At 31.7% G+C, this 27,583-nt stretch overlaps 1 protein-coding gene across 1 annotated transcript in view; it reads right to left on the bottom strand.

Moving 5' to 3' along the window:
• TMTC3 (transmembrane O-mannosyltransferase targeting cadherins 3) overlaps window positions 1-27,583 on the bottom strand; it is a 69,433-nt gene that overhangs the window by 18,283 nt on the left and 23,567 nt on the right. Inside the window, exons 3-10 of the mRNA XM_052001056.1 lie at window positions 22,132-22,345; window positions 19,273-19,491; window positions 16,123-16,222; window positions 13,712-13,827; window positions 13,098-13,270; window positions 11,943-12,195; window positions 10,503-10,651; window positions 5,141-5,261 (exon numbers count right to left, since the gene is read on the bottom strand). Coding sequence (XP_051857016.1) covers window positions 5,141-5,261; window positions 10,503-10,651; window positions 11,943-12,195; window positions 13,098-13,270; window positions 13,712-13,827; window positions 16,123-16,222; window positions 19,273-19,491; window positions 22,132-22,317 — 1,317 coding nt within the window. The 5' untranslated portion in view covers window positions 22,318-22,345. The remainder of the gene's footprint in view (window positions 1-5,140; window positions 5,262-10,502; window positions 10,652-11,942; window positions 12,196-13,097; window positions 13,271-13,711; window positions 13,828-16,122; window positions 16,223-19,272; window positions 19,492-22,131; window positions 22,346-27,583) is intronic.

The following is a 27,583-nucleotide window of genomic DNA, read 5'->3' as shown; positions in this document are numbered from 1 at the left end:
AACAAGAGCAATGGATTTTGGATCAGAGAACTTAAGACTATATTGGCTCTGCCATTTATTAGTTGTATGATGCTGAACAATTGCTGATGACTCCACGTGGCAGACCCAGCACCAGGGGAATCAGCACTGACCCATCACAGTTGCAGTTGCATGGAGAACCTCTCCCATCTTAAAGGCAGACCTTACCTTAACGTTAAAAAAAAAAATAGTAAAAAAGTAAAGAGGACTCTAACTAAATTTACAGTTTTTATGGCAAAAGAGAAGAACAAATTTCAAACCCTGAGGAGACTAAAGGCAGATTGTCTCCAGATGAAGCTCCAAAAGGTGAAGTAATCTGATCCCTATCACACAAGGCTCTCCTAGAAGAACTTAAAGAGGATCTTAAAAGAGAGCTAAAAGAAAAATGGATAAAGGAAATGAAAGCCTTGCCAGAAAGTTTGGAAAAGGCAACATAAAAGAGACATAGTGAAATGGGAAAAAGCATATAACTCATTAAAAGACAGATTTGATAAACTGGAAAAAGAAAGCAACTCCCAGAAAAACAGAATTTGTGAAACAGAAAAAGAAAATAACTCCTTAAAAAACAGAACTTGTGAAATGGAAAAAAAGTCTATAGAGCAAAACAACTCATTCAAAAATTCAATTGGACAAATACAAAAAGAAGTAAAAAAAATAAATAAATGTAGAAAATAACATACTTTCAGAACTGAATAAATGAAAATAAATGACTCAATAAGATAACAAGAATCTGGCAAAACCAAAAATATGAAAAAATAGAAAAAAAAATCGGAGAAAACAACTGATTTAGAAAGTACATCTAGGAGAGACAATCAAAGGATTACTGAACTCCCTGAAATACATGATGAAAAAAATTGCCTAGATACTATCTTTCAGGAATTCATCAAAGAGAAATACCCAGATATCATAGAAACAGAAAGTAAAATGACCACTGAAAGAATTCACCGAACCACTCCTGAAAGAGACCTCAAAATTAAAACCCCAAGGAAAATTGTAGCTAAATTTCAGAACTATTTGACAAAGGAAAAAATATTACAAGCAGCCAGAAAGAAAAAATTAAATATTGAGGAGCCACAATAAGGATTACTCAGGACCTAGCAGCTTCCACTTTAAAGGATCTAAGGGCCTGGAATCTGATTATTTTGAAAGGCGGAAGAATCTTGGAATGCAGCCAAGAATAAATTATCCCGCTAAACTAACCATTTTCTTTCAGGGAAGAAGAGGTCAAATTTAGAGGTCAAAAGACCTCAAGAGAATTCAAGAGAAGCACAAAAAGGTAAAAAGAAAAAAAAAAACCTCTTGAGAACTACATTTTTGTTATGGGAATACATTGAGAATGCATGTCTAATATGATTTTATTGTTATAATATAAAAAAAGAAACTAGAGATGGAAAGGAAATTGTACCAGAAAAAGGGAAAAGCGAAAGTACTACATCTCACAAAAAGGAAAAGGAAACCTATAATATCTGAGGGGAAAAAAGGGAGGGGGATGAACATGTAACAGAAAATAAAAAGGGGAAAGTGGAGGTAAAATGAGGGAAATTACATCTCAGGAAGAGGCAAAAGAAGAGAAGGTGATGGATATTGTGTGAATCTTACTCTCTTCAGATATGGCCCAAAGAAAGAATGTTAGATATATTTGGTTTCACCGAGAAACAACTCTCATCCTATAGAAAAGTGGGAGAGAAAAGGGGAAAAAGAAAGGGGAAGGCTAAATAGAAGGGAAAAGAGAAATAGTAGGGAAAGGCATAAGAAAGGGGGAGGGTCAATGTTATACAAACTATTTGAAAAAATAGGGATTGAAGGAGTCCTACCAAATTCCTTTTATGACACAGACATGGTACTGATACCTAAACCATGTAGGTTGAAAACAGAGAAAGAGAATTATAGACCAGTCTCCCTAATGAATACTGATGCTAAAATCTTATATAAAATATTAGAAAAAAGATTATAGAAAATCATCCCCAGGATAATACACTATAACCAAGTAGGATTTATACCAGGAATGCAAGGCTGATTCAATATTAGGAAAACTATTAGTATAATTGACTATATCAATAACCAAATTAAGAAAAGCCATATGATCATCTCAATAGATGCAGAAAAAGCATTTCATAAAATCCAACATCCATTCCTAATAAAAACACTTGAGAGGATAGGAATAAATGGACTTTTCCTTAAAGTAGTCAGGAGCATATATTTAAAATCATCAGTAAGCATCATATGTAATAGGGAAAAACTGGAACCTTCCCAGTAAGATCAGGAGTGAAACAAGGTGAAACACTATCACCTTTATTATTCAATATTGTATTAGAAATGCTAGCCTCAGCGATATGAGTTGAGAAAGACATTAAAGGAATTAGAATAGGTAACGAGAAAACCAAACTATCACTCTTTGAAGATGATATGATGGTATACTTAGAGAACCCCAGAGATTCTACTAAAAAGCTTTTATTTCTATAATTCATAACTTTATCAAAGTTGCAGGTTACAAAATAAATCCACAAAAATCCTCAGCATTTTTATACATCACCAACAAAATCCAACAGCAAGAGATACAAAGAAAAATTCCATTCAAAATAACTGCCGATAGCATAAAATATTTGGGAATCTAGCTACTAAAGGAAAGTCAGGAATTATATGAGCAAAATTACAAAACACTCTCCACACAAATAAAGTCATATTTAAATAATTGGAAAAATATTAAGTGCTCTTGGATAGAGCAAGCAAATATAATAAAGATGACAATATTCCCTAAACTAATTATTTATTTAGTGCCATATCAATCAGACTCCCAAGAAACTATTTTAATGACCTAGAAAAAAATAACAAAAAAATTCATATGGAAGAACAAAAGGTCAAGAATTTCAAGGGAATTAATGAAAAAAAAAATCAAATGAAGGTGGCCTAGCTGTACCTAATCTAAAACTCTATTATAAAGCAGCAGTCACCAAAACCATTTGGTATTGGCTAAGAAATAGATTAGTTGATCAGTGGAATAGGTTAGGCTCACAAGATAAAATAGTCAATAACTATAGCACTCTAGTATTTGACAAACTCAAAGATCCCAACTTTGGGAATAAGAATTCATTATTTGACAAAAACTGCTGGGAAAACTGGAAATTAGTATGGAAGAAATTAGGCATGGACCCACACTTACCATATACCAAGATAAGATCAAAATGGGTCTATGATTTAGGCATAAAGAACAAGATCATAAATAAATTAAGAGGAACATAGGATAGTTTACCTCTCAGACCTGTGGAGGAAGAAGGAATTTCTGACCCAAGAAGAATTAGAGATCAATATTGATCACAAAATAGAAAATTTTGATTACATCAAACTAAAAAGCCTTTGTACAAACAAAACTAATGCAAACAAGATTAGAAGGGAAGTAACAAATTGGGAAAACATTTTTACAATTAAAGGTTCTGATAAAGGCCTCATTTCCAAAATATATAGAGAATTAATTCTAATTTATAAGAAATCAAGCCATTCTCCAGTTGATAAACGGTCAAAGAATATGAACAATTTTCAGATGATGAAATTGAAACTATTTCCACTCATATGAAAGAGTGTTCCAAATCACTATTGAACAGAGAAATGCAAATTAAGACAATCAAGAGATTGTCTTACCACTACACACCTGTCAGATTGGCTAAGATGACAGGAAAAAATAATGATGAATGTGGGAGGGAATGCGGGAAAAGTGGGACACTGATGCATTGTTGATGGAGTTGTGAATGAATCCAAACATTCTGGAGAGCAATCTGGAATTATGCCCCAAAAGTTATCAAACTGTGCATACTCTTTGATCTAGCAGTGCTACTACTGGGTTTATATCCCAAAGGGATAAGGACCTGTAAGTGTCAAATTGTTTGTGGCACCCCTTTTTGTAGTGGCTAGAAACTGGAAAATGAATAGATGCCCATCAATTGGAGAATGGTTGGGTAAATTGTGATATATGAATGTTATGGAATATTATTGTTCTGTAAGAAATGACTACCAGTATGAATACAAAGAGGCTTGGAGAGACTTACATGAACTGACGCTAAGTGAAATGAGAAGAACCAGGAGATCATTATATACTTCAACAACGATACTGTATGAGGATGTATTCTGATGGAAGTGGATTGCTTTGACAAAGAGAAGATCTAACTCAGTTCCAATTGATCAATGATGGACAGAAGCAATTACACCCAAAGAAAGAACACTGGGAAATGAATGTAAACTGTTTGCATTTTTGTTTTTCTTCCTAGGTTATTTGTACCTTCTGAATCCAATTCTTCCCATGCAACAAGAGAACTGCTTGGTTCTGCACACATATATTGTATCTAGGATATACTGTGACATATTTAACATGTATAGGACTGCTTGCCATCTGGGGAAGGGGGTGGAAGGAGGGAAGGGAAAAGTTGGAACAGAAGTGAGTGCAAAGGATAATGTTGTAAAAAAAATTACCTAGGCATGAGTTCTGTCAATAAAAAGTTATAATTAAAAAAAAATACATTTACCCTATTACTGTTTATGTGGTTATCTTCCATTTGGCCCTATTCTACTTGAGGCACTCATAGCATACAAATAAAGTACTTTAGTGGTTATTTTCCATCCACCAAATATTAACAAACTAATTATATCAAAACTGTCATTTAATCAAAGGATTCCAATAACAGATTTTCAATTGTACTTTGATTTTCTATTACTATTGAAATTAACTTTTCAGTTTTAAATTCTAACTCATTGGCAGAAAGTGTTTTATTTTCAACTTAATATCAGAAAGTAATATATGAAATATATATTCTAAATATATACCCATGAATAATAAATTTTCTTATTTTAATTCCAGCATATATATGTATTTTTTTGCTTAACATGAGAAAGGATTACTATATGGTCTGGATATGTACTTTAGGATCAATACCTACTTAGCTTAGCACAGAACCAGGTACAGTGAGTACTTGAATGTAGGTGACTGAGTGAAAACACACCATAAACTCTCTAATTTACAAATCTCTTCTATTACTAAGTCAAAAGTAAAACAAAACAAAAGCAGGCTGATTATGTTTCACAAATGTGCTTTTGAAATATGCTTTCCAATTACATTGAACAACACTTTACCTACCTTTAAGGCAGACATAAACAAGGTATATTCAGATTCCCAGTCCCAGTTTCTGTGAAGTGTTTTTAAGGCATGAGTGATCACCACTATAGATAGACAAACCCACGACAGCTTTTTTAGTACACTATTAAAAAAAAAAAATTGAATCAAAATTACATAGAACCTCAGTTAGAAGTGACTTCAGATGCAATTATTTCCAACATGATGAAAAGCTTCACTATAATAAATCATCAACTTTTTGTTTTATGAAATTGAAGAAAATCTTTATATTTATAAATATCAAATTCAAATCTATTCTACAGCAAAGACAATGGCCAAAAATTGACTAAAGTTAAATATACTGAAATTAACTTTCAAATCTATCCTTTTAGTATAAATACATTTAAGATATATTAAAATTTCTCCCTGTTTAAGCCAAGCTTTCAAAAACACTAAGATGGCTAAAGATAGATTATAATGTAAAATAGCTTTTTAATATATAAAATGGTGATAATAACCTCTACCTTTTTAATGGTGGGGATTCTCTGTAAACTGAGATGCATCATATATACATATTATAATGACCACTTCATTAACCACAGTGACAACTTAAAGATGAATATACTGATGTAAATTAAGAAGGTGGAACAAGCTGGAAAAATATATTTTGAGGTTTAGGATCCTCCTATTAGGAGGTTTTTGTAAGGTTTAAGATTTTTGTAACTACCCAATGCCTATCAAAGGATTCAGAAGAGAATAAGTACCTAATAATTGCTTGAATTGTATCAAGAAAAAAAAAAAGGTCAAAGGTTTGTAGACTACACAGATATCTTGTGCTTAGTTATCACAAATATTTTTTTCAAATTAAGTCAGAAAACTATGGATGTGGAGAGCACAGCATGGCATTAAAGAGAAACTTGTGCCTAAACAGAGTAAATAATTGGATTCATCTTCCTAAATTCAAATTTGGTCTAAAACATTTCCTAGTTGTGTCACCCTGATCAAGTCACTTAACCTTATTTGAACCAGTTTTCTTTTTTCTTTAAAATGTGCTGGAGAAGGAAGTGTCAGATGACACCGGTATCTTTCCCCCAAAATCTCCAACTGGAGTCATGAAGAGCTGGATTACTGACATAACCGAATAACAAACAACACAAGCCACACACGAAGTGTGGATACATGCCATACACAAAAAGTCCTTGCATCCTAATGGAGGAAACAATATGCCAACAATTATGATATATATAAAGAATAAGAAAAGAGGGGCTTTCTTTGAAAATATTGTGACAGCAGAATTGACCAGCTCTGGCAAAAGACTGGATATATAGAGTAACCCTAAGAGGAGACACGGAGATTGAGAGCATAGGCAAACAGAATAAGGAAAGGCGCCTTCCAAGAGGGTCACATGTAACTCAAGATCATTTCAGAAAGATAAAGATGAGATAATAACTGGGATTCCATTACAACCCAACCTCTTTAAAAAAGTTGTTGACACCAAATAAAATGAGAATGAATAAAGGTAGGGATTTTAACCATTAACGTTTCCTAGAGGGACTCTTGCTTAATTCAAAATACAAAGGGGCCTAGAAACTGCCAGTAGGCAAGACATCAATATTTTCTCATTTGCAAACATCACAAATAATCCAAAAGAACACTAAAGATAAAAAAAAAGTGGTACATGATACTGTAATAATGGTGTCAAAAAGTACAAAAGTTAGAATGATCTAAGGCTAGTAATAAAAATTAATATCAAAAAAGGTGTTTGGTTTTTATTTTAAAAGATTGTTGTAGAAAGGAAGACCAAAGGCCTGGAGACATTTCTTAGAGTGACTTCAATAATATGCAACTATATACTACTAATGGGACATTTCTTAGTATGTGATTATACAAAATGAAGGAAAGTCAGAACTGCTCAATCTTTGTTTCTCTTTTCTCTTTCAAGGAGAACGAATGTTTAGACTTTCAAGAATAGAATAAAAATGGAAGATTCTAAAGGACCTGCAATCAGAAAGTATGAATCCAAATTCTGACTCTTATAACTAACTGCACAAGCAAGTCATCTCATCAACTTTGTAAAATGAGTTTAGACTGGATTTCTAAGCTCTTGACATTCTATAATTCTGAATTCAGAAAACCAAGATAAATAAGAGTATAGCAGAATATGTAGGTCTTCTCAGTAAGTACAATTCACAATGCCTACACAAACTAGAACTAAGAATTATGAGATATAATTGCTGATCTAATGCTAATGGCTTGTAAAGTTTGTTTTGTTTTTTTAATTTTTTAAAGCTTTTAATTTTCAAAACATATGCACAGATAATTTTTCAACATTGCATAGCCTGGTGTTTCAGATTTTCCCCTCCTTCCTCCACTCCCTCCCCATGATGGTAGGCAATCCAATATATATTATACATGTTAAATCCGATATGTGTAAACATATTTATACAATTCTCTTGCTGAACAAGAAAAATAAGATCAAAAAGGAAAGAAAATGAGTAAGAAAACAAAATGCAAGCAAACAACAACAAAAAGAGTGAGAATGTTATGTTGTGATCTACATTCAATTTCCACAGTCCTCTCTCTGGGTGTAGATGGCTCTTATCATCACAGGATCATTGGAACTAGTATCAATCATCTCATTGTTGGAATGAGTCATTGTAATGGGCTGAGGCTTGAGGTGATGCACTGAGGTCCCAAGCCCATGAAGCTAAATAGTAATTGGACCATACTCTATTAATATATAAGCTTAGAGAAAGAAAGGCCCCCGCCCACTCTTTGTGCAAGTCCTGATGTGTTGTATAGGAAATGATGATTTTGGTGGGTGGAGGCAGGGGAGTGGAAAAGGAAGGGGAGGAGAGACTGCTTCCTTTTGCCATTGCGACGACCTTTCAGCTCAGATCCCTCTCTGCTAGCTGGCTTCCTGTAGCAGCTGCCCATATTGCTATTGCAATCTTTCTTGCCCATATTGCTATCGCAATCCTTATTCACCTCTTCACTTCAATAAAGATTGAAGATTTTTCCCTTAACCTGAATTCCTGACTTCGGCTGATTTTAAATACACCATCATTACAAGTCATATTCATTAGAATTGATAATAATGATATTGTAGTGTACAATAATCTCCTGGTTCTGCTCATTTCACTTAGCATTGATTCATGTAAGTCTCTTCAGGCCTCTCTAAAATCATCCTCCTGATCATTTCTTATAGAATAATAATATTCCATAACATTCATAAACCATAACTTATCCAGCCATTCTCCAACTGATGGGCATCTACTTAGTTTCCAGTTTCTTGCCACTACAAAAAGGGCTGCCACAAACATTTTTAATGCACATGTGGGTCCCTTTCCTTCCTTTAAGATTTCTTTGGGATAGAAACCCAATACAAACACTGCTAGATCAAAGGGTATGCACAATTTGATAACTTTTTGAGTACAGTTCTAAATTACTCTCCAAAATGGTTGGTGGCTTGTAAAGTTGCTAGAAGATTACATGTGAAAAACATTGCTTCCATAGTCACATGATAGACTGGTCACCTTGAATTTGATTCAGATAAATTCTAGGACTTTTGTGAATGCTTGGAGAAATGGTGAATTATTATTTAAATTAAATTTTATTTTTACAAAGAGTCACCTTCTCAAAAATGAAAAACAAAACTCCTATTACAAATATGTATCATCAAGTAAAACTAATTCCTATTCTGTCCATGTCCAAAATCAAAAAATCCCAAACAAAACAAAAAAGCTTCAATTTGTGCTGAGTTTATCATTCTATCAGAAGGTGGGAAACATATTTCACCAAAGTCCTCTGGAACTAGGATAGGTCACTGTGTTGATTAGTTGTTTGTCTTTATAATGTTATTTTTAATATATAGATTGGTTTTAGTTCATTTTGAGATGCAGTAATCATAAAAAGCCAATATGTTTTATCAAATCCAGTTTATCCTTTCAATAAACAGTTTGTATATATTTGCTTTTACTTCCTTTACATTTATTCACACTATATATATGTGTATATACACAACACATACACTCCCACTTTAATGTCAGCTTTTTATTAGTAGGGATTTTTAATCAATGTATTTGTGTCTCTCTCATGTCATTTATGGATTTCTTGACATGATTACAAGAGTAGTTACTGGGAAAAGTCTAAAATATGGGAAACCTGGATTAAAGAGTAAGGCAGGTGATAAAGTTTCTCATGCTATTCCTGTAGACAAGATTAAAATATATGAGTTATTAGGATTCAGAATTCTTTGAAGGATAAAAAGCAGAATAGTGTAAGATTAATATCAATCTATAAGCAGAGTTCTATATTATCCTAGGAATCTGGTCTTTGGCCTTTGTTGTTCAAAGTCTTTATTGGATGATGACAGATGACAAGCTTGCAAAGTCTGAAGATGGTGGAAAGCTGGCAAAATAATTACCATGTTGGATAACAAATTCAGGAATTAAAACTATCCAAAGGATCTCAATAAGTTAGAGTGATGAAATGTAATAGAGTCGTTGTGTACATGGCTTCAAAACATTACCGCACAATTACAGAATGGATGACACTATAATCTGGCAAGAATTTGTGTGAAGAAGGTCTGCATTTTAGTGGACTTCAAAGTTCAGTATGTCAACAGACCTAGAAGACAAGAGGCCACTAAAAAGGGTCCAAAGAAGGAGCTGTAAGCAGGGATAAATCGGGAAGTAATACCAAACCAGGAATGCTAGTTAGAGGGACTAGGGAGGTTGAATTGGAATAAGATAGGTTCCAATTATTAAACACATAGATACTTTTTCCAAGAATACCCATATTTGATTTGAAAGGTAATTTATTGTAAGATTTTGACTATAACTTATGACTGACGTGTGACCTTAGGCAAATAAATGTGTGTGTATGCTACTTATTCAATGAAAATTTAAATTGAAGATAACACCAGATTCAACCTGAATTATGGAACTATTCAGAGTCCAGAGTCTTTCTTGTCATCAGTTTCTTCCTTTGTAAAATGAGAGAATTAGAGTATATGATCTTTAGAGTTGGGATTCCCCAGATGTTTTGCCTCTATTATGTCCATAATATATACATCAGTCAATGGTCAGTTCATATGACAGAGTCTAATATAAACAATTACTAGAGAGGCTAAAAGATCTCCAAAACTGACAGAACAAGCAACAGAGGTGAATGAAGCAAATATTTAAAAAGAGATTAAAAAAAAAAAAAAAAGGAAGGGATTAAAAAAAGATTGAAAGGAGAATTTAAAAAGACAACTATCAAGATAAAACCCCAAAACAAGAATAATTCTAGTACACCCACACATCTACTTTGAAATACTTGAGTCTGTCTGATTTGGTTCTATGATTGATAATCATCAAATTGAACTAAAATCTTAACTTACTTTCTTTTGGATAATTTCCGCCATCCATGAGCAACTAAAATACAGAATCCCATGCTTGGTACATACAATACTCGCTCTGCAACCACAAATCCAACTGGAAAAAAGAGGTTTGATGCAGGAATAAATGGCAATGCCATTAAACATAATGCCTATAAAGAAAAATACCCAGAAATTTTGGTAAATTCAATTAGACTAATTAAACATCCAAACCTATCTCCTTTTTAGCTGACTTAAATGATGTAGTGACTGAAAAAGTATAATGATAATGTGGAAGAGTTACACATGAAAATTATTATAAAACTAACTGAAACAAAAGTAAGAATATTACCAGGTCTAAGAAAACCTTAAGACTACCTGGAGAGTGAAGTCTAGCTTCGTACTATAACCGAATGCATTGAACCAAGTGAATACACTTCTACAACTTTTGCTAATGTTAGACTATTCAAGGAGAATTCTGTTTAGGAATAAATAGGTATAATTACTAAAAATGTAGAAATTGTAATTTCTACTCTGTGTGTGTGTGTGTGTGCGCGCGCGCGCGTTACATATTCAATGAAAATTTAAATTGAGGATTACACCAGATTCAACCTGAATTATAGAACTATTCAGAATCCAGTTTCACTGGTTTTCTATGCATCCATTTCTATAGACTTTTGTTAAAAACAAAAATTAAGAATAGCATATGTTTCTATCTCTACATTAAAGCACACAAAGTTCCTTATTAAATCTCAAAAACTTGAAACATTTAACACATTACTTTGCATCAAGGAATTGATGACTGACAAAGAGTAGTTACCAAAAAAAAAACTGGAACAGCAACAAATGAGCACAGAATGATTAATAGGAAAACATGAGAGTTATCTATTATATTTCTTAACTACTTGGAATAACCATATGGTTATACTAAAACTTTGTACTATGAAATACATTTAATCCTTACTCTCTCTAAAGACTTTTGCATCCTCATCTATTTGTTATTATTTAGAGTAGCTAAGTGAGTGAATCAAAAGTAGGGATGGCCTCAAAAGATTTGAGATAAAACTTAATTTTTCTCTTTGCTTCAGAATTTATAAAACAGATGGCTTTTAATCAACCTTTTTAATTCTATAGGAGTAATACAATACATAAATAAAACTGAAAGATCTTCATGAATTTTTGTAAATGTGTAGTAATGGAAAAACAATAATGACAAAGAAACAAAACACCTGACACAGTTTTATAGGTAAAACACCCCTCAAAATTGAAAGGGATACAAATTTTAAAACAATGCATTTACTTTCATGAAATTACAATTTAAAAAATAAAAGGGAATGTTAAAAACACCCTTTTCACAAATCATCTGCTTTAATGTAGTTTTGCTTAAACTGTTTTAAATGTCACTAAAAATAAGCAATATAATACTTTTAAAAATGAAACTATTACTAAGAAAGAATTTCTTACCATTAACACAGTCTTTGAAGAATTACCAGGATATCGAACACTGAATACTAATAGTGATCCCAAAAAGCAAAAGAAAACAAATGTGGCAAGATTTCGTATGTCTAAAAAGGACTCTATAAGTGGTATTGTTCCCATTGTCCAATCACAGCACAGTTCTGAGGGATTAAACAGAAGCCAAGCATTTACAGGAAGGAGATAGTTAAAAGTCAATTGCCTTGTAGGAGTTGGGCTTACAGCTGCTGGATTATCAAACCTAGAGGGATGAGGGGAGAGAAAAAAATTTTGAAATTAAATTTTAAAGAATTCATAACAAAGTATATAAGTAAGAATTAAAACAAAATCTTAATCCTAACTAATAATCTAAAAGGTTATTTTCTAAATCAATGAGAAACCATAATCTTATCAGTTATATTGTTATTTCAAACTTTTTGGTTAAAACAAACAAAAAAAATGAATACCTAAAGCTTCTCTTAAATAAAAATTATCAAAAAGATTAACTTTAAAATATGCTAATATTAATAAATATTGCAGCTAGAAGCCTACTTAGAACCCAAGATAAATATTATCTCTGATGCTGAAAAATCACAACCCAGGATACAACTCCTAGAATAATGCCATTGGATAACATTTACATATGGCTTTTAGGTTTGCCAAATGCTTATATAATGATCTAATCTAAACCTCAAGATAACCCTATGAGTTATTATCATATCCATTTTATAGATATGGCAACTAAGGCTTGGAGATAAGTGACTTGCTCATGGTCAAACAGTTAAGATGAAAAACAGTAAAAGCTCCCAAGTCTAGAACTTTATCAATTAGACTCCGTTGCCTCCCATGTATTTTATTTAGTATACTTAATTGATTAAATTATAAAGCATAAGGCTTTTTTAAAATAATGGTACAGCATTACAATTACACAGGAGTCTTTATTAAATATAATTCTTGCTTATAATGCCAGTTTGTCTAATGGTATTTCATTTACAGTAACTCAAATATTACAATAAGACTAAGCTATAAAGACTAGTGTTTTAAAGAATAGACAGTGACACAATGTTGGGATAAAATTAAGTGTTTCTGAAATATCTGACCATTTATAGTTAAGTAATCTATCACAAAATTCCCAAAGCATAAACTTCTTAGTATGGCTTTTACCTTGTAAATACTGGAAGCTGAGATTGAATAACCTGGACTCTAATCACCACAAGCAACAGTGTGCTGAACATTAAAACAATAAGTTTTAGCAGTATCTGCAGCAGAGAAAAAGGAATACTGCCCTTTCCACGAAGAATCTGCATAGCAGTAGTATATAATAATGGCAAGGTATACTGGTGAAAAGAAAATGTATTAAATAGTTAGCTTAGTTCAAAAACAAACTTAAAACATTAAACACTAGGCTAAACACAAATTCAGAAAGATGTTGTGAGAAACGGGCAGAAATTTTAAAATGAGATACATTAAGTCTGCAAATACAAAACAAAATAATTAAGGCCAATAATAACTATATTTTATATAATAAGCCTTTGGTTTGAAATTGATTTTAACAATCATATCAATAATTTTCAGAATTGGTAAAGAAAAGGGTAATAATTCCTATTTTAAAATATTAAGCCCGGCTTATTTTCTATTAAAAATAGTAATTAAAATTATTTTGCCTCTAAAGCAAACAGAAAAAAAGTTGAATCCTATGTATTAAATAGTACACAAAATTTAACTGAACTGTAAAAAAAAAGAAAAGAAAGAATGCAAAAGTTTAGATTGCTACTTACTCCTTGTGCTATAAACACTTCATAGACACAGCATATCCCCACGACAGTGACCCCTTGTTCTTTACATAACGTGGCAATAGCTACTAGAACCACAGTCAATGCAATTGGAGTCCATACTATAAGGAACAAAAATAATTTATGAAATAATCTCATAACAGCATCAGAATAAATTAGACTTGACTGCTATTATTGATTAATGTAAAAGTCCTCAACAAAATTTTTGAGCCCTATGTAGCATACTGTCCCCCAAACCTTCTTGTTTAAAATGTGTATGTATTTCATTTTTATGAGAATTCTTCATTTTAACTTGGTCAGAAATGTTAACTATACTGCACTTCTAATCTAAATTTCAGAGGAGATTAGTGCAGCAAAGGACTGAGTTTATTCAAATACTGCCATATAAACTGGCTGATCACTTAAACTCTCAGTGCCCCAGCACAACTCTAAAATAAGAACACTTAATCTCCTCCACTGCCAGTGAAGAAAATTAGGCTGCCATAACTGAGCAGATTTATTAGAGGAAAGAATCTCATACAGGTCTAGACATATTAATATGGAAAAAAACAAAAATTTTAGAAATATCTGCTTTTGATCAAATGATTCCACTGCTGGGCACAAATCATAATAAGGTTAGCAAAAGAAAGGATTAACATGTTCTAAAATATTCCAAGTGCTACCTTTTTTTTTTTTTTTTTGGGTAGCAAAGAAGTGCAACCAAACTTCCACTGTCCACTGTTGATAGATGACTCAACAAACTGTACTAAGTCAATGTAATAGAAAATTATTGTGAAATGAGAAATGACAAAGAGCAAATATTCAGCAAAACTTTGGAAGAGACAGGACAAAAAGATATAGTGAAATAATCAAAGGAACCAACATAATTTATACAGCAATGTAAAAAAAGACCATTAAAGGAAGTGAATAAAAAGTTAATATTTTCTTTACAGAGCAGGATATAGGACAGAATGTTGCATAATTATTATATCAGTTTGGGATTAACTTTCTTAAACTTCCTCTGAAAGGAAGGTGCAGAGTTATATAGCATGGGGTACATATCCAGAAACAAATGATTTAAACCAAAAATAAAATGTATTAAGACAAAGCAAAATTTGTTTGACAGAAGTAATCTTCAGGGAAGAGGACAACATAGGAACAGGTGAAGGAGAAGAAATGAGAATGGCAAATTCAGTTTCTATAATGACACCTTTATGATTTAACAAAAGGGAGAGCATCAAGAAGCAGTGGCATTCCAAAGGGATCCAAGAGAATGACACACAAAGAAATTACTTTGGTTACTCTAGTTTATTGACCAATTATTGATTGCACATCAAGAATGTCTGACTAACATGGTATACTATGACATTAGATAAATTCATTGTTGTATGGCCACATCATATAGCTAAAATTCTATATAATTCTGCAAAAACTGAGTATTTTTACCTGTTTGCCTGAATTATAGTTGTTAAATCTGGGTCTTTGTCGGATTCTCACTATCATCTAATGCTGATTAAATTACTTTACTACTCTGGGCTTCAGTTTCTTCATCTATAAATAAAATCAGTTTAAGTACATTCCTAGTGAAAATTCTAGAAATATGAAACTTCCTTCAAATATCTGTGATTTCATTGGTATGAAGGTGAATTGGATTTACCATAACCATTTTATATGCTTAATAATTTTTCTAGCCTTAATATCCCTTCCAGCTCTAAAACCGTATGGTTCTAACCTTATTTTACACACTATTCTTTATTATTTACCCAAACTAAGGAAATGATAGTGGCATGGCTAATTCAAAAGTACAGACAACATCAGAATCCTTCAAATTTGCCTTTCAAATGCCTGACATTCTGCAGTATATAATCACAAAATCGTTTTGTATTCTGCAAGTATATAACTTCTGAAAAGATTACAATGTTCTGAATATGTTGGACATTAAATATTAGAAGGCCAGTTTGAAATAAAAAATGTTGTTAATAAGCATATGAAGCAAACCTAAAGTGAATTTTTCTTTACACATTTTAATTTATGGGTTTTTTTTGAAGAATTTTGAAGCAGATCTTTGAAGAATCAATAAGACTCCATCAGAGATGTGCTACCATTATTACTTTTGTATCATGGTTAAAGGAAACCAGTAACGGTTAAATTAATTGCACCAAATAGAGATATTTTTAAAGAAAAGCTGGGAATAAACAAAAGCATTTAAATCATAGGACATTTCTATGTATCACAAATTTTTATTTTAAGAAAATAAATATAACACTGATATGCATTCTCCACTGAAAATATAGTATTCCTGGTATTTTAATGATAAATCCAAAAGCAGTGTGTGTGTGTGTTAAAATAATTCTTATATCCGTCTACAAAATACTTTTCCTTACTATTCTACAGTCAAAGAAAGGGTAGACATTTACCTATGGTATTATTTGGACCTTTAGATTTTGTGTATGACAAAAATGCAGTTAGAAAAAAGATTGATGATAAAAGTTCTGCTCTTCCTACAACACCTGTTACCTAGAATAGAAAGGAAGATAAAAAAAATTTTAGTTAATAAGGAATGCCTCAAATACTGAATTTTCCAAAAAAATTAGAATGCCAAAAATGTTAATACTCTTTGAGTGCCCTCATGTGGCAAATGTCCATAACTTCAATTTATTCAAATTATTCCAGTCTAAAATATTTTAGATTTAAATACATCTTTAAGATTTAACTACTATATTAGGGACGAATTTCCATCCTTTTTTGAGTATTTTTAACACACATAGAAATCTTCCCTGGAACATAAAACATAACAACCCAAGATTAAAGCTAGCAAAAAAAAAAAAAAAGTTTTATTGCATGTGATTCTATTCACAGATGCACTTTGTACTTAAGAAAATCTAATACAAAAATTTGAACTAAAAAAAAATTAGTAATCATTATCCAAAATAAGAAAGGATTCTTTCTTTTTTAAGAAAATTAAATTTAGGTTTCAATGAGCAGCCCTACTCCATTCAACTCTTTAGAAATAATCTTCTTGATTCAAATGAGATATAATAGTATAAATTAAGTCTTTGAAACACTGTTAAATATTTCTTCCATTACTCTCAAATGAATAGCATTACTGTATTATAATATCATTTTAGCAAATAACACCTCACTTTCCAGGCCAATTTCCCCAAAATATTCTCATCGAAGAAAATTAGAAGTACCAAAGGCCCCTCAGCAGATTACAAAATCCACACACCAAAGATTCCAGCACTGTACTTAATAAATACTTACTGAATCAAGGAAGTGAATATATCAAATTACAGAACACAGATCTTTCATTAGACATAGTTCTGCAAGTTTGGTTACTCTGATTTTTCAGCTCAAGAGAAATGTAAAAGAAAACATTAATGAGTTACACTGATGTAATAGCTTTAAGATTTGTTTTCCTTCAGGTAACATGGTGAGGTAGTGTACTTATGTGTTTGTGTGTATATAAAATCTCCATTTTACATTTGAAAAAAATGAGGCTTGAAAGGCTTAACTTGCCCACAGTCACACAGCTAAAATAGATGGAGAAGTTTTAACTTCAGTTCTGATTCCCAAGTCCAGGACACTATCTTCATAGACAGAATCCAGACTGTTAGAGATGAAACGGACACCAGAGAGCACTTACTGCAAGTCTTTCATTTTACAGATGAGTAACTGGAATTAAGCTTTTAATTGTAAACCATCGTAACACAGTTGAAGAAACCTGAGTTAACTCAATACCACCAGAAAGAGCTACAGTCCGCCCCTAAGGATTCAATTCAATCAGGGGTAAGATTCATTCTATGGCTTGGGCAGATCTCTTCTAAAAAACTAACAAAAACTTTTTATAGGCTACTTTTAGAGGAGAATTAACAACTATGTGGTTGATGGGTTTGGTTTTTTAAACAACAGAACTATTTCACTTAGACCCTCGGGCTCCAATTCAAAGTACCACTTCCCCCATAAACAGTAATTAGACATTAAGGACTAGAGATCACTCAAGGCCAAATAAAAATTAGCAATTTAATGAAGTTTGATTTCAAGTCTAATAGTTTTCTAAGTAAAATTAATCTGAATAGGAATTACAATAGTATATTTGTTAATTATTTTTCTCTGGCAATGAAGAAAGTGCTGGGCTTTAAACACTTATTAGCTGTCTAACTGAGTTCTAATCTCTGATGCCACCAGAACTGAAATCTAAGATCTATATTGGTGAATGAATTCCTAATGCTGATTCTAAAGAAGTTACTATATTGACTTGAGAGATTTTAAATAATAACTTTTTTTAAATTTAGAAAAAGATGAGACTTCTATTAATTTTAAAAGTCATTTGCTATTTTACTACTAGAGTAACTATTTTATTTGTAAACCCAGTCACTAGCACATGAAGTGCTTAATCAATGCTTGATGATTAAGATTTGCATTAGTAACTAAAAACCCAATAAATTTTTTTAAAGATATGAATCAATTTTTAATATATTTAAGCCAATATGCTCTACTTATTATCTGCAGAGGCAGAAGTTGCTGGATAAGAGCAATGTGAGAAATAGATGGGCATTTTGGTTTCCACAGCTATAAAAATCAAATTGGAAAAAATGAAACAAATCAGAAAACGGAAACCTACAAAGACATCAAACAATAATCAAAAGTGAAGGTTTATCTTCCCCTTTTAGAAGATAAGTTCATTGGGGGTAGGGGCTGATTTGTAATCAGGGATGAAGGCCTGAGATTTGAAAACAATCTTTACTTCTTAGCCCTTAGCCCTCTCCAGTACATTCTCCCTGCTAGAATGTAAGCTCTTTGGGAGCAGGAATTGGCTTTGTAATGTGGGGTGGAGATGCAAATCGTATAGCTTCTGAAACATCCAATTAATGGGGAATCAAGGGAGGGAATTGTGCTTCAGGGGAGGAAATAAAATGTAGCCTTTCGAATTTCAATGGTGTGTCTACTCACTTAACTACCCATTTTTGCAAGAAAGTAAAATAAATCTTCCCTGAATTCATCAATTAATCAGTGGAGCTCTTTTGTTTCTTATAACAAGAACCATCCCAAGTTCACTATTATCTAATATATGGTCTCTTCAATACCCAGTTAAATAGTAGTCTAGAAAACATTAATAATAACAATCAGGATAATTTTTAGAATGCTCACCCCATTTTCAGAACATACCACTGCTGAACTGAAAAATTATTTTATATACTTACTGTTCAAGAATATCAGGCAAATGAAATTGACTACATTATATATATAAAACATGCCTGTTGTTTTCATGTTTGAATAAATTAAATTATATTGACCAATTTTAAAGATTTTATTTACATTAAAATGTAGCATGTAAAAATTCATTACTTTACCTAGAAATTTTCCTCTAATTATACCAATTTAGAGACTATCATTTCAGTTTCCTTAAGTAACATCTACATGTCATTTTAGTTTTTATTTCTTGAAGAAATACTTATATTATCCTACAAAGGTAAAATGCTACAAGAAATTCACTTTTAAGTTTCAAAGAAGAAAAGAATCATCCATGAGGATTTTTTTTTAAATGTATTTTTAGGTTTACCTACCGCTTCTGTGTGTATAGGGTGCACAGCAAACATCAAAGAGGCAATTATACTACTCCTGGAGTCCAGAAATAATTTGCAGACTTTAAGGAAGACCACACTAACCACAGCATGAAAAATGAGATTTAGCAAATGATAAGACACTGGTTTTAATTCACTATATAGATAGTTTAAACGAAATGTCAATACTGTTAAAGGACGATAAGATTTGTGACTTCTTTCCTAAAAGAGAAAAAAATATATTCAATAATTATTTAATCTTGATTTCAAATCTACATATATCATAACCATTACATTCAAATATTCAAAGACACTTATACTTACTTTATTCCTTAGCTCAAGCTAAGGAAAGTCAAGAATATAATGATTTAAAGCAAATCATCACTGATATAACCTAAATTTTTCTTAGGATATGAAAATTCAGGTAGAAAGCTAAGTTATTTAGAAGTTTGTTTTTTTTTCCTTTTCAAAGTGAGCAAAATAGAAATTCCCCTTTACCAGATATGGAGTGGAGAAATGTGGGTCAAATTAGATGAAGCATTTGTCAAGCAGTTTCTAGTGCCTAACACAAAAAATTACACATATTAGGCACTATTTATCTCTTGGAATGACAATTTAGGGTAAGGAGGAAGACTTTCTATGCATTGTGGATGCATTATATATATATAAATCAAGACAGCCAGATAGTTCAATTTCTAAAAGGAGATAGAATGAATTAAATAAAATGTTCTAGGTACAGAAAAGAGAGATCTACAGACAAACAGCAACATAGTAAAATAATACGGCCCTAAAGTAAATGGTGTTGCTTTATGTAAACATTACTTGGAGTATGAAGTTGAATACTTTCATAAATGTCATTATGCGGTATATGTACAAGAATTAATTCAAACAAGTAAGTTTAATATATGGGGATTAATTTTGAGGCTTATATAAACTTTTAAAACAAATGCCTAAATATAGCAATTAATTCTTGATTGTAATAAACTGTTTATTATTTCAACAAAATGATTAGAAAATAAAATATCCTTTATGATCCTCACTTTTCAGATAAGTAATAATAAATATCTAAGTATATCCTTTTTCTATTATCCTGCAAGATCAGTGAGAATAGAGATTATTTCATTCTTTATATTTGTACCCCTAACACACACTGCTTAACAGTAATTGATTAATAAATTTCTGTTGATTGTTAATGGCATTGTGAGAAAACAAAATAATACAATTAACCAAATTTACCATTAAGCCAAGGACTAAAAAGATTTTGTAAAAGAGATGGATTTAAATCCCAACTCCACTACTTATTACCCATATGATATTGTTTTGGAAACTTATAACCAATTCTAGGCCTCAATTGCATCATTAATGAAATTATGGAATTGGACTAGATTATCTGTGAATCTACTCACACTACCAATACTATGATTCAAGCAATTGCTACACTGGCCTTTTTTATGACACAGACTCCTTTGGTCATCTGATGAAATCTAAGGATCCCTTCTCAGAATGCATAAAATGAAATAATGCACAAAATAATAGAACTACAAAGAAATCAAATTATATTGGAAAAATTATCAAGATTTTTAAATATGGCATTGATTGGACCCCCAATTTTAAATGTATGATTAAATATTCTATTTGCTAATAAGATTGGGGATAGTTGTTGGTGATAAAAATTTTGATTTGACTTGGAAAACAGCATATACTAAAATTGAATCACCCGATTTGAAATAAGGAGGGAGGAAAGTGAGATCATATTTGAGGAAAAAAATAAAAAGTTTGTGACATCTTAGAGAAGCCCAGCTCACTAAAAAAAATAGTGATAAATTTGGGGAAGGGTACATCCACTATCAGGATACTCTGGCCCTATGGAAGGTTTGAAATAAAATCCATTTGTAACTTCTTCTATTAATTCTTTACTAATATCACATAAGTTTCTCTTACTACAGAATTCTCTTTTATATTTATGTTTGGTGAATAAAACACCTGAATCTATAACAATAAGATAACCTTTAATATATGTACATAATCTATATTGATAAATATAAAAGCACACTATAGCTTAACTTATTATCTCTATCTAGAATGACAAAGGTACAATTCAGACCAGACATATAATTCCAAAGTTGTGTTCCTTAATGATGATAATTATACAGCATGAGGTTTTTCTGAGGTAATTTCTGAATTAGGTATTTAATTTGATCACAGGATGACAGATTTTGACTTGGAAAGGACTTCAGAAGTCATCTACATATATCTTACATCTTAGACTAACAACTTTTTAGGGTAGACAGTAGACCTTATGCATGGAGATGCTGGGGCAGAATAGGTAAGTTAATAATTACAGAAGTAAGGCACCTTAAAGAAAAGGAAGTATACTTCTGGTTTTCCCTCCTGCTCCTGCTCTTTTTGTTTATTTCATACTACAAGGCTGGAGCCTGTGAACAGATTTCATCATCAGATGATGGTGATTCACTTTTCTGGCAAACATGTATATAATATATTAGCTTAAAATACATAGGAAGACTAAACAAAGGTGGCTCAATAATTTCTAACAGGGAGAAATCTACCCCAAATTTGCCTAATTCCCCAAAATGAAAAGTATAAAGTAAGGAAATCATAGACTCTTTTGTTCAAAAACATACTGATTTTTATCCATATAAATCCCAAGATGATCTGATCAAGAAATGAACCACGTTGGTTAAAAATAAAAGGCACCCAACATGGTTATATCTCCTGGTTCTTGTCAACAGAATGCATCAATAACTCACTGAACATTTTTTTTTTTTAATATCAATTTCTGAGACGACTTAAGAGTAGGGGAAGCAGGAAAAAAAAATTAAAAGCACTACCAAGAACACTTACCTCAGACATAGGGGTTCCCCAGAAGTCATTGTGAAATAAGTTTTTTAAAGGTGTAGAAGGATGTAAATCTTTGTTGTCCAATATTGCTGAAACATCATCAAAAACAAAACCACAGAAGAGGCTATTCCAATAGCAGGCTATAACCACACTGACTATTAAGGTTACTTCTTTCAAGCTAACAGCCATTGTTTCCACCAGCTCTCATGAAATAAAACTGCAAAAGAAGATTTCATGAAGAGATAAAATAAATTCAATTAAAAAAAGTTAGTAATTCAGTTTTGAAGGAAAAATATAACATGAAGTTCAGTGTTCTTATTATTTATGGATCTATTTAACATATTTGTACTTTATGACTAAGCTATGAATATGAAACCAAATTAAGGGGTTTTATTATAATCACCGATATACTTGTTATTGCTAGGCACATGCCTGTAATTCCTGCTACTGGAGGAGACTAAAGTTAGTGGATATCCTGAATTTGGGAGTTCTGAGCTATAGTACAGGTGAAGCTGATCAGATATCCAAAATTGGTACCTTTGTGATAGGTCCTTGGGAGTAGAAGGCCACCACTGTCTAAGACCTGAATTAGACTTGATTGGAAAAACAAGGAGGTTAAAAAATTTATGCCAATCAGTAATGGAACTAAACTTTTCACTAATTACTAAATTTCTATCCTTGGTGAAAGATTCAGTCTTAAAAAAATACTATCATTAATATTGGCAGAATGGTGGTATAAGTAATAAAATCAAACATATGCTGATTTTTAAAATGATAAAGTAATGTCATCTACATTTTAATGGGGTTTTTTATTAAAATTTCCCAATAACACTTTAAAACGATTTGGACAGCATTTAAGAATTTTGGCCCTATTGATAAAGAGTTCTGACACCACTGGTGTAAAAAATAGAGAGCTGGCCTTGAAATCAGGAAGTTCTGGGTTCAAATATTGTGTGGGATATATACTGGCTATGTGTTGTTGAGCAACTCACTTAACCTGTCAGTACTCTAGGCAATTCTCTCAGACTAGAAATTGCAAAGATGCTGACCTATAATAGTAGAAGGAATGTTCTCAGTAGAGAGCTTCCTTTACCAATGAACTGACAGGCCCAGTCCTTATACAGTTAATCTTGCTGACTCTCTCTCCACTTGGAAATTGTCTCTTGAAAGTGCTAGGCAAAGGCTCATAATCACCTATACCCTTTTATGTCTACTACTTTCTGTGCTATCTGGATTGGTGGATAACTACCCATATGTACATTCATGTGTGGAAGAAATGATTTTTTTCTCTTAATAACCAATTATAAAACAAGATAAAATTTTCCCTTTCTATTTCTTCATTAAGGAATCAATCCCTGTGTAGGTCACTCAGCCAGCCTCTGAAAGACACTGCTGATAGATGAGATTGCCCAAATCCTTGGGGTACCTACTTTTTCATCTTGGGTGGGAAGCCACTCAACTAAAAGACTTTACAAACAGAATCCAATCTGCATGATATATTGCCTTTAAGAAATGAGTCTTTATCCTTGGGACCTTTCATTAGAATGGAGGCTGATTCAGTTAGGAAAGTGAAAAACCAGACAGGGTGGTCTAGGTAGAACTAGATTTTTTTGTTCAGATTATTGGGAAAGGTCAAGTTCTGAACAGGAGGTAATGAAGATTTTTTTGCTCATTAATGTGTCTACCCCCTCATTGATTGTTAAACCATCAGAGTTGGCGTCTATCCTCAAGCACACAACTTTTTCCAAAGACTTTTTAAATACTCAAAGTCTTCCAGGAAGGTGTTTTTGGTTCCTGAAAGTATCACTTATCTCATTTTATTAATTATTTGCTAGGAATAATTAATAAATTAAATAAATATTAATTACCTACAAATTATATCTTCTGGATTTTCCAATCAAATGTCTATATACAAAATATATCTATGTGTTTCTGTGAGAGGGAGTTGAGATCTTTCTACCATTCATTCTGTTTTTAAAGTCTTGATCAAAGTCACAAGACGTCAGACAACAGATTTTTTTTCAGCCCTGTTTAAATATTAAAGTTCAAGTTACACATTTCCATATAAGAAGTCCAAATTCTGTTCTTATATACTATCTTCATTACCTGCTCACTACTCAGGCTTGTCTATCTGAAAATCCTGCCTTCAATGAGAGGATATTCAATTTCTATGCCCCAAGATTTTCAGTTTCTTGAAGAGTTCACAATGCAAAGTAATGCTGCCTGGGTTCCTTCTGATGGAATGCAACTTTCTGTGCCCACAACGCAAAAATAAATAAATAAATCACATTCAAAAAAGGACTATGAAAGTACAGATTAAAAAGGAATAAGAAACTAAATAATTTTATCTTAAAGAATAAGTGGGTCAAGTCATACAATCATAGAACAAATCATAGAAATAATCACTAATTTCATTAAGAGAATTACATTCCAGAACTTAAGAAAGAAGCCAAAGTAGAATCTAGGGGAAAATGTATATTCCTAAATGCATATAATGAAAAAAGAGAGAAGGAACAAATCAATAACTTCAGCATGCAACTAGAAAAACTAGAAGAACAAATTAAAACTCCTCAATTAAGCATCATAATGAAAGTAAAAAATAAAAACACTGAATTAACAAATACAAGTAGGCACTAGTTTTATGAAAAATCAAAACAAAATAGATAAAACCATTAGTTAATTTGATTTTAAAAAGAAAACAACAAATTGCCATTATCCCCCCCCCCAAAAAAAAAAAAAAGGATGAATGCCCTTGAATGCACTGAAGAAAATGAAACTAAAAAAATTATTAAGGAGTTAGTTTGTCTAATTACAGTAAAACTTGGTGAATATTTTTAAAATTTCCCAGAGTAATAGAAAACACCTAAATCGCCCTATCTTAAAAAAAAAAAAAAAAAAAAAAAAAAAAAGACATTAAACAAACCATCAATGAGCTTCCCAAGGAAAAATTCCAGGAGCAGATGGATTTACAAGTGAACTGAATCAATCATTCATGTGACAATTAATCCCAACACTCTATAAACTATTCTTTAGGGGAGAGTGGGGGGAGAAACAGGAAAAGAATGAGTCCTACCAAATTGCTTTCATGACACATATGTAGTTTTGATTACTAAACCAGGAAGAGCAAAAACAGAGAAAATCTAATTTCCTTACTAATAGCAGCATATCGCAAAGATTACTACCACTATGAGCAAGTAGGATTTGTATCAGGAATGCAGAGCTGGTTCAATATTGGGAAAACTGTCAGATAACTGACCATGTCAGTAACAAAAGAAATTCTATGACTATATCAATAGATGTAGAAAAAGCTTTAACAAACTATAACACCAATTTCTATTATTAAAAAAAAAACCTAGAAAGCGTCAACAATGGAGCTTTAAGATAAGTAGTATCTATCTAAAACTAAGAGCATAATAACAAAATTCATTTAGAAAATTAGAATTAAGGAAAGGGTTTTAGCTGCACCAGATCTTAAACCATAAAACAATCATTGTCAAAACTATCTGATAGTAGCTAAAAAAGAGAAAGATAAATGAGTGGAAAAGAATAAGTATATAATACATAGTAGCAAATGAGGACTAACCTTGTATTTGACAAATGTAAAGATTTAAGCTTTTGGGATAAGAATTATTTCATAAAAATTGTTTGGGAAAGATGGAAAGCAGTTAACAGAAATTGGGTGTAGACCAATATTTTATATCATTTTCCAAAATAAGGTCAAAATAAACATAGAAAAGCAAGGAAGCTTCTTTTTGAAATGACTGTAGCATTTATTAGTTTTTTAAAAATTCAACAATGTGATATGTAAATTCATATTTTTATACTGAATCCTCTTTTTATGTTATGTAAATGTTTTGTGTTTTGCCTTTTTGTATTTAATTTCAAAATGAATAAAAATAAAATAATAAAACTAAAACTAAAACACCAAGAGCAGGTATTATCTGCAACAAGGATAAACTTATCCCAATAAGACTAGAAGTGAAGCAAGAATCAATATTGTACTAAAAATGCTAGTTATAGCAATAAGACAAAAAAAGGAAATTGGAGGAGTATAAATAGGTTATGAGAAAACAAAACTATTATTTTCTGCAGATGATGAGACAGAAAACTTAGAGAACTCCAAGGAAATCACTAAAAAAAAAAAACTAGTGAAAATAATTAACAACTTTAGCAAAGTTGCAGGACATAAATAAAGCCACAAAAATCATCAACAATTCTATATTTCTATATTATCATCAACAAAACTTGGCAAGAAAAAATTGCTATAAGAACTAGAAAGCAATTTGGCAGAATATAGGCACAGACCAACATCTCACACCATATAACAAGATAAAGTCAAAATGAGCAAATGATTTAAATGTAATGGGTTATATAATAAATAAATGGAAAAAATGTACTTGTTAGACCTAAGCACAAGGGAAGAGTTTGTGTCCAAATAAAAGGGGAATATGGGAAATAAAATAGATAATGCTAATGATAAAATTTTTCAAAGTTGGAACAAATAAAACAAATGTAGCCAAAATTAGAAGGAAAACAGGAAATGGGGGAGGGGATGCATTTTTTTCTGATAAAGACCTCACTTTTCAAAAATCTTAGGTAACAGATATAAATAGGCAGTTTTCAGAAGAAAAGATCAAAGCTATCAATAGTCAACTGAAAAATGCTCTAAATCATTAGAAATTAGAGAAATGTAAATAAAAACAACTCAGATAATATCTCACATCGATAAGATTGGCTATGACAACTGGACATGACAGAAAATGAATGACAAATGGTGGCGATGTGGAAAAATAGAAACACGAATGCATTGTTGGTGGAGTTATGAACTCAATTATCCATTTTGGAGAACAATTTGGAACTCTATCCAAAGGGCTATCAAACTGTGCATACCCTTTAACTCAGCAATACCATTACTAGGTCTATATCACAAAGAGATCAAAGAAAATATAAAAGGACATATATGTTCAAAAGAATTTATAGCAACTTTATTTTTGTGTGGAAGCAAGGAATTGGAAATTAAAGGCATGCCCATTAACTGGGAAATAGATGAACAAGTTGAAGTACATGATCAAGATAGAATAATATTGTGCTATAAGAAATGCTAAGCAATATGATTTCAGAAAAACCTGGGAAGACTTATATGAACTGATGCAAACTGAAGTGAACAGAACCAAGAGAATATTATATACCATATCAACAGTAATATAGGTTGATCAACCAGGAAAGCCTTAGCTATTATGATCAAAACAATGATCCAAGATAATTCCAGAGGATACATGATGAAAAATGTTATCTATCTCCAGAGGAAAAAATGGATGAACTCTGTAATTTTTCTTTGTTGTTCTTTTTATATCTAGAAGATCTAAATCTCATAAAAGAAACAGAGATTGATATTCAGTTTTTTGTTTATGTGCTTTCTTTTTAAATCCAATACTTACTAGGGGAAATATTCTGA

The sequence above is a fragment of the Antechinus flavipes genome, chromosome 5 (genome assembly GCF_016432865.1).
Source record: "Antechinus flavipes isolate AdamAnt ecotype Samford, QLD, Australia chromosome 5, AdamAnt_v2, whole genome shotgun sequence".
Taxonomy (NCBI): Eukaryota; Metazoa; Chordata; class Mammalia; order Dasyuromorphia; family Dasyuridae; genus Antechinus; species Antechinus flavipes.
The sequence above is the reverse complement of the archived record's forward strand: the minus strand, read 5'-3'. Positions and strand labels throughout refer to the sequence as shown.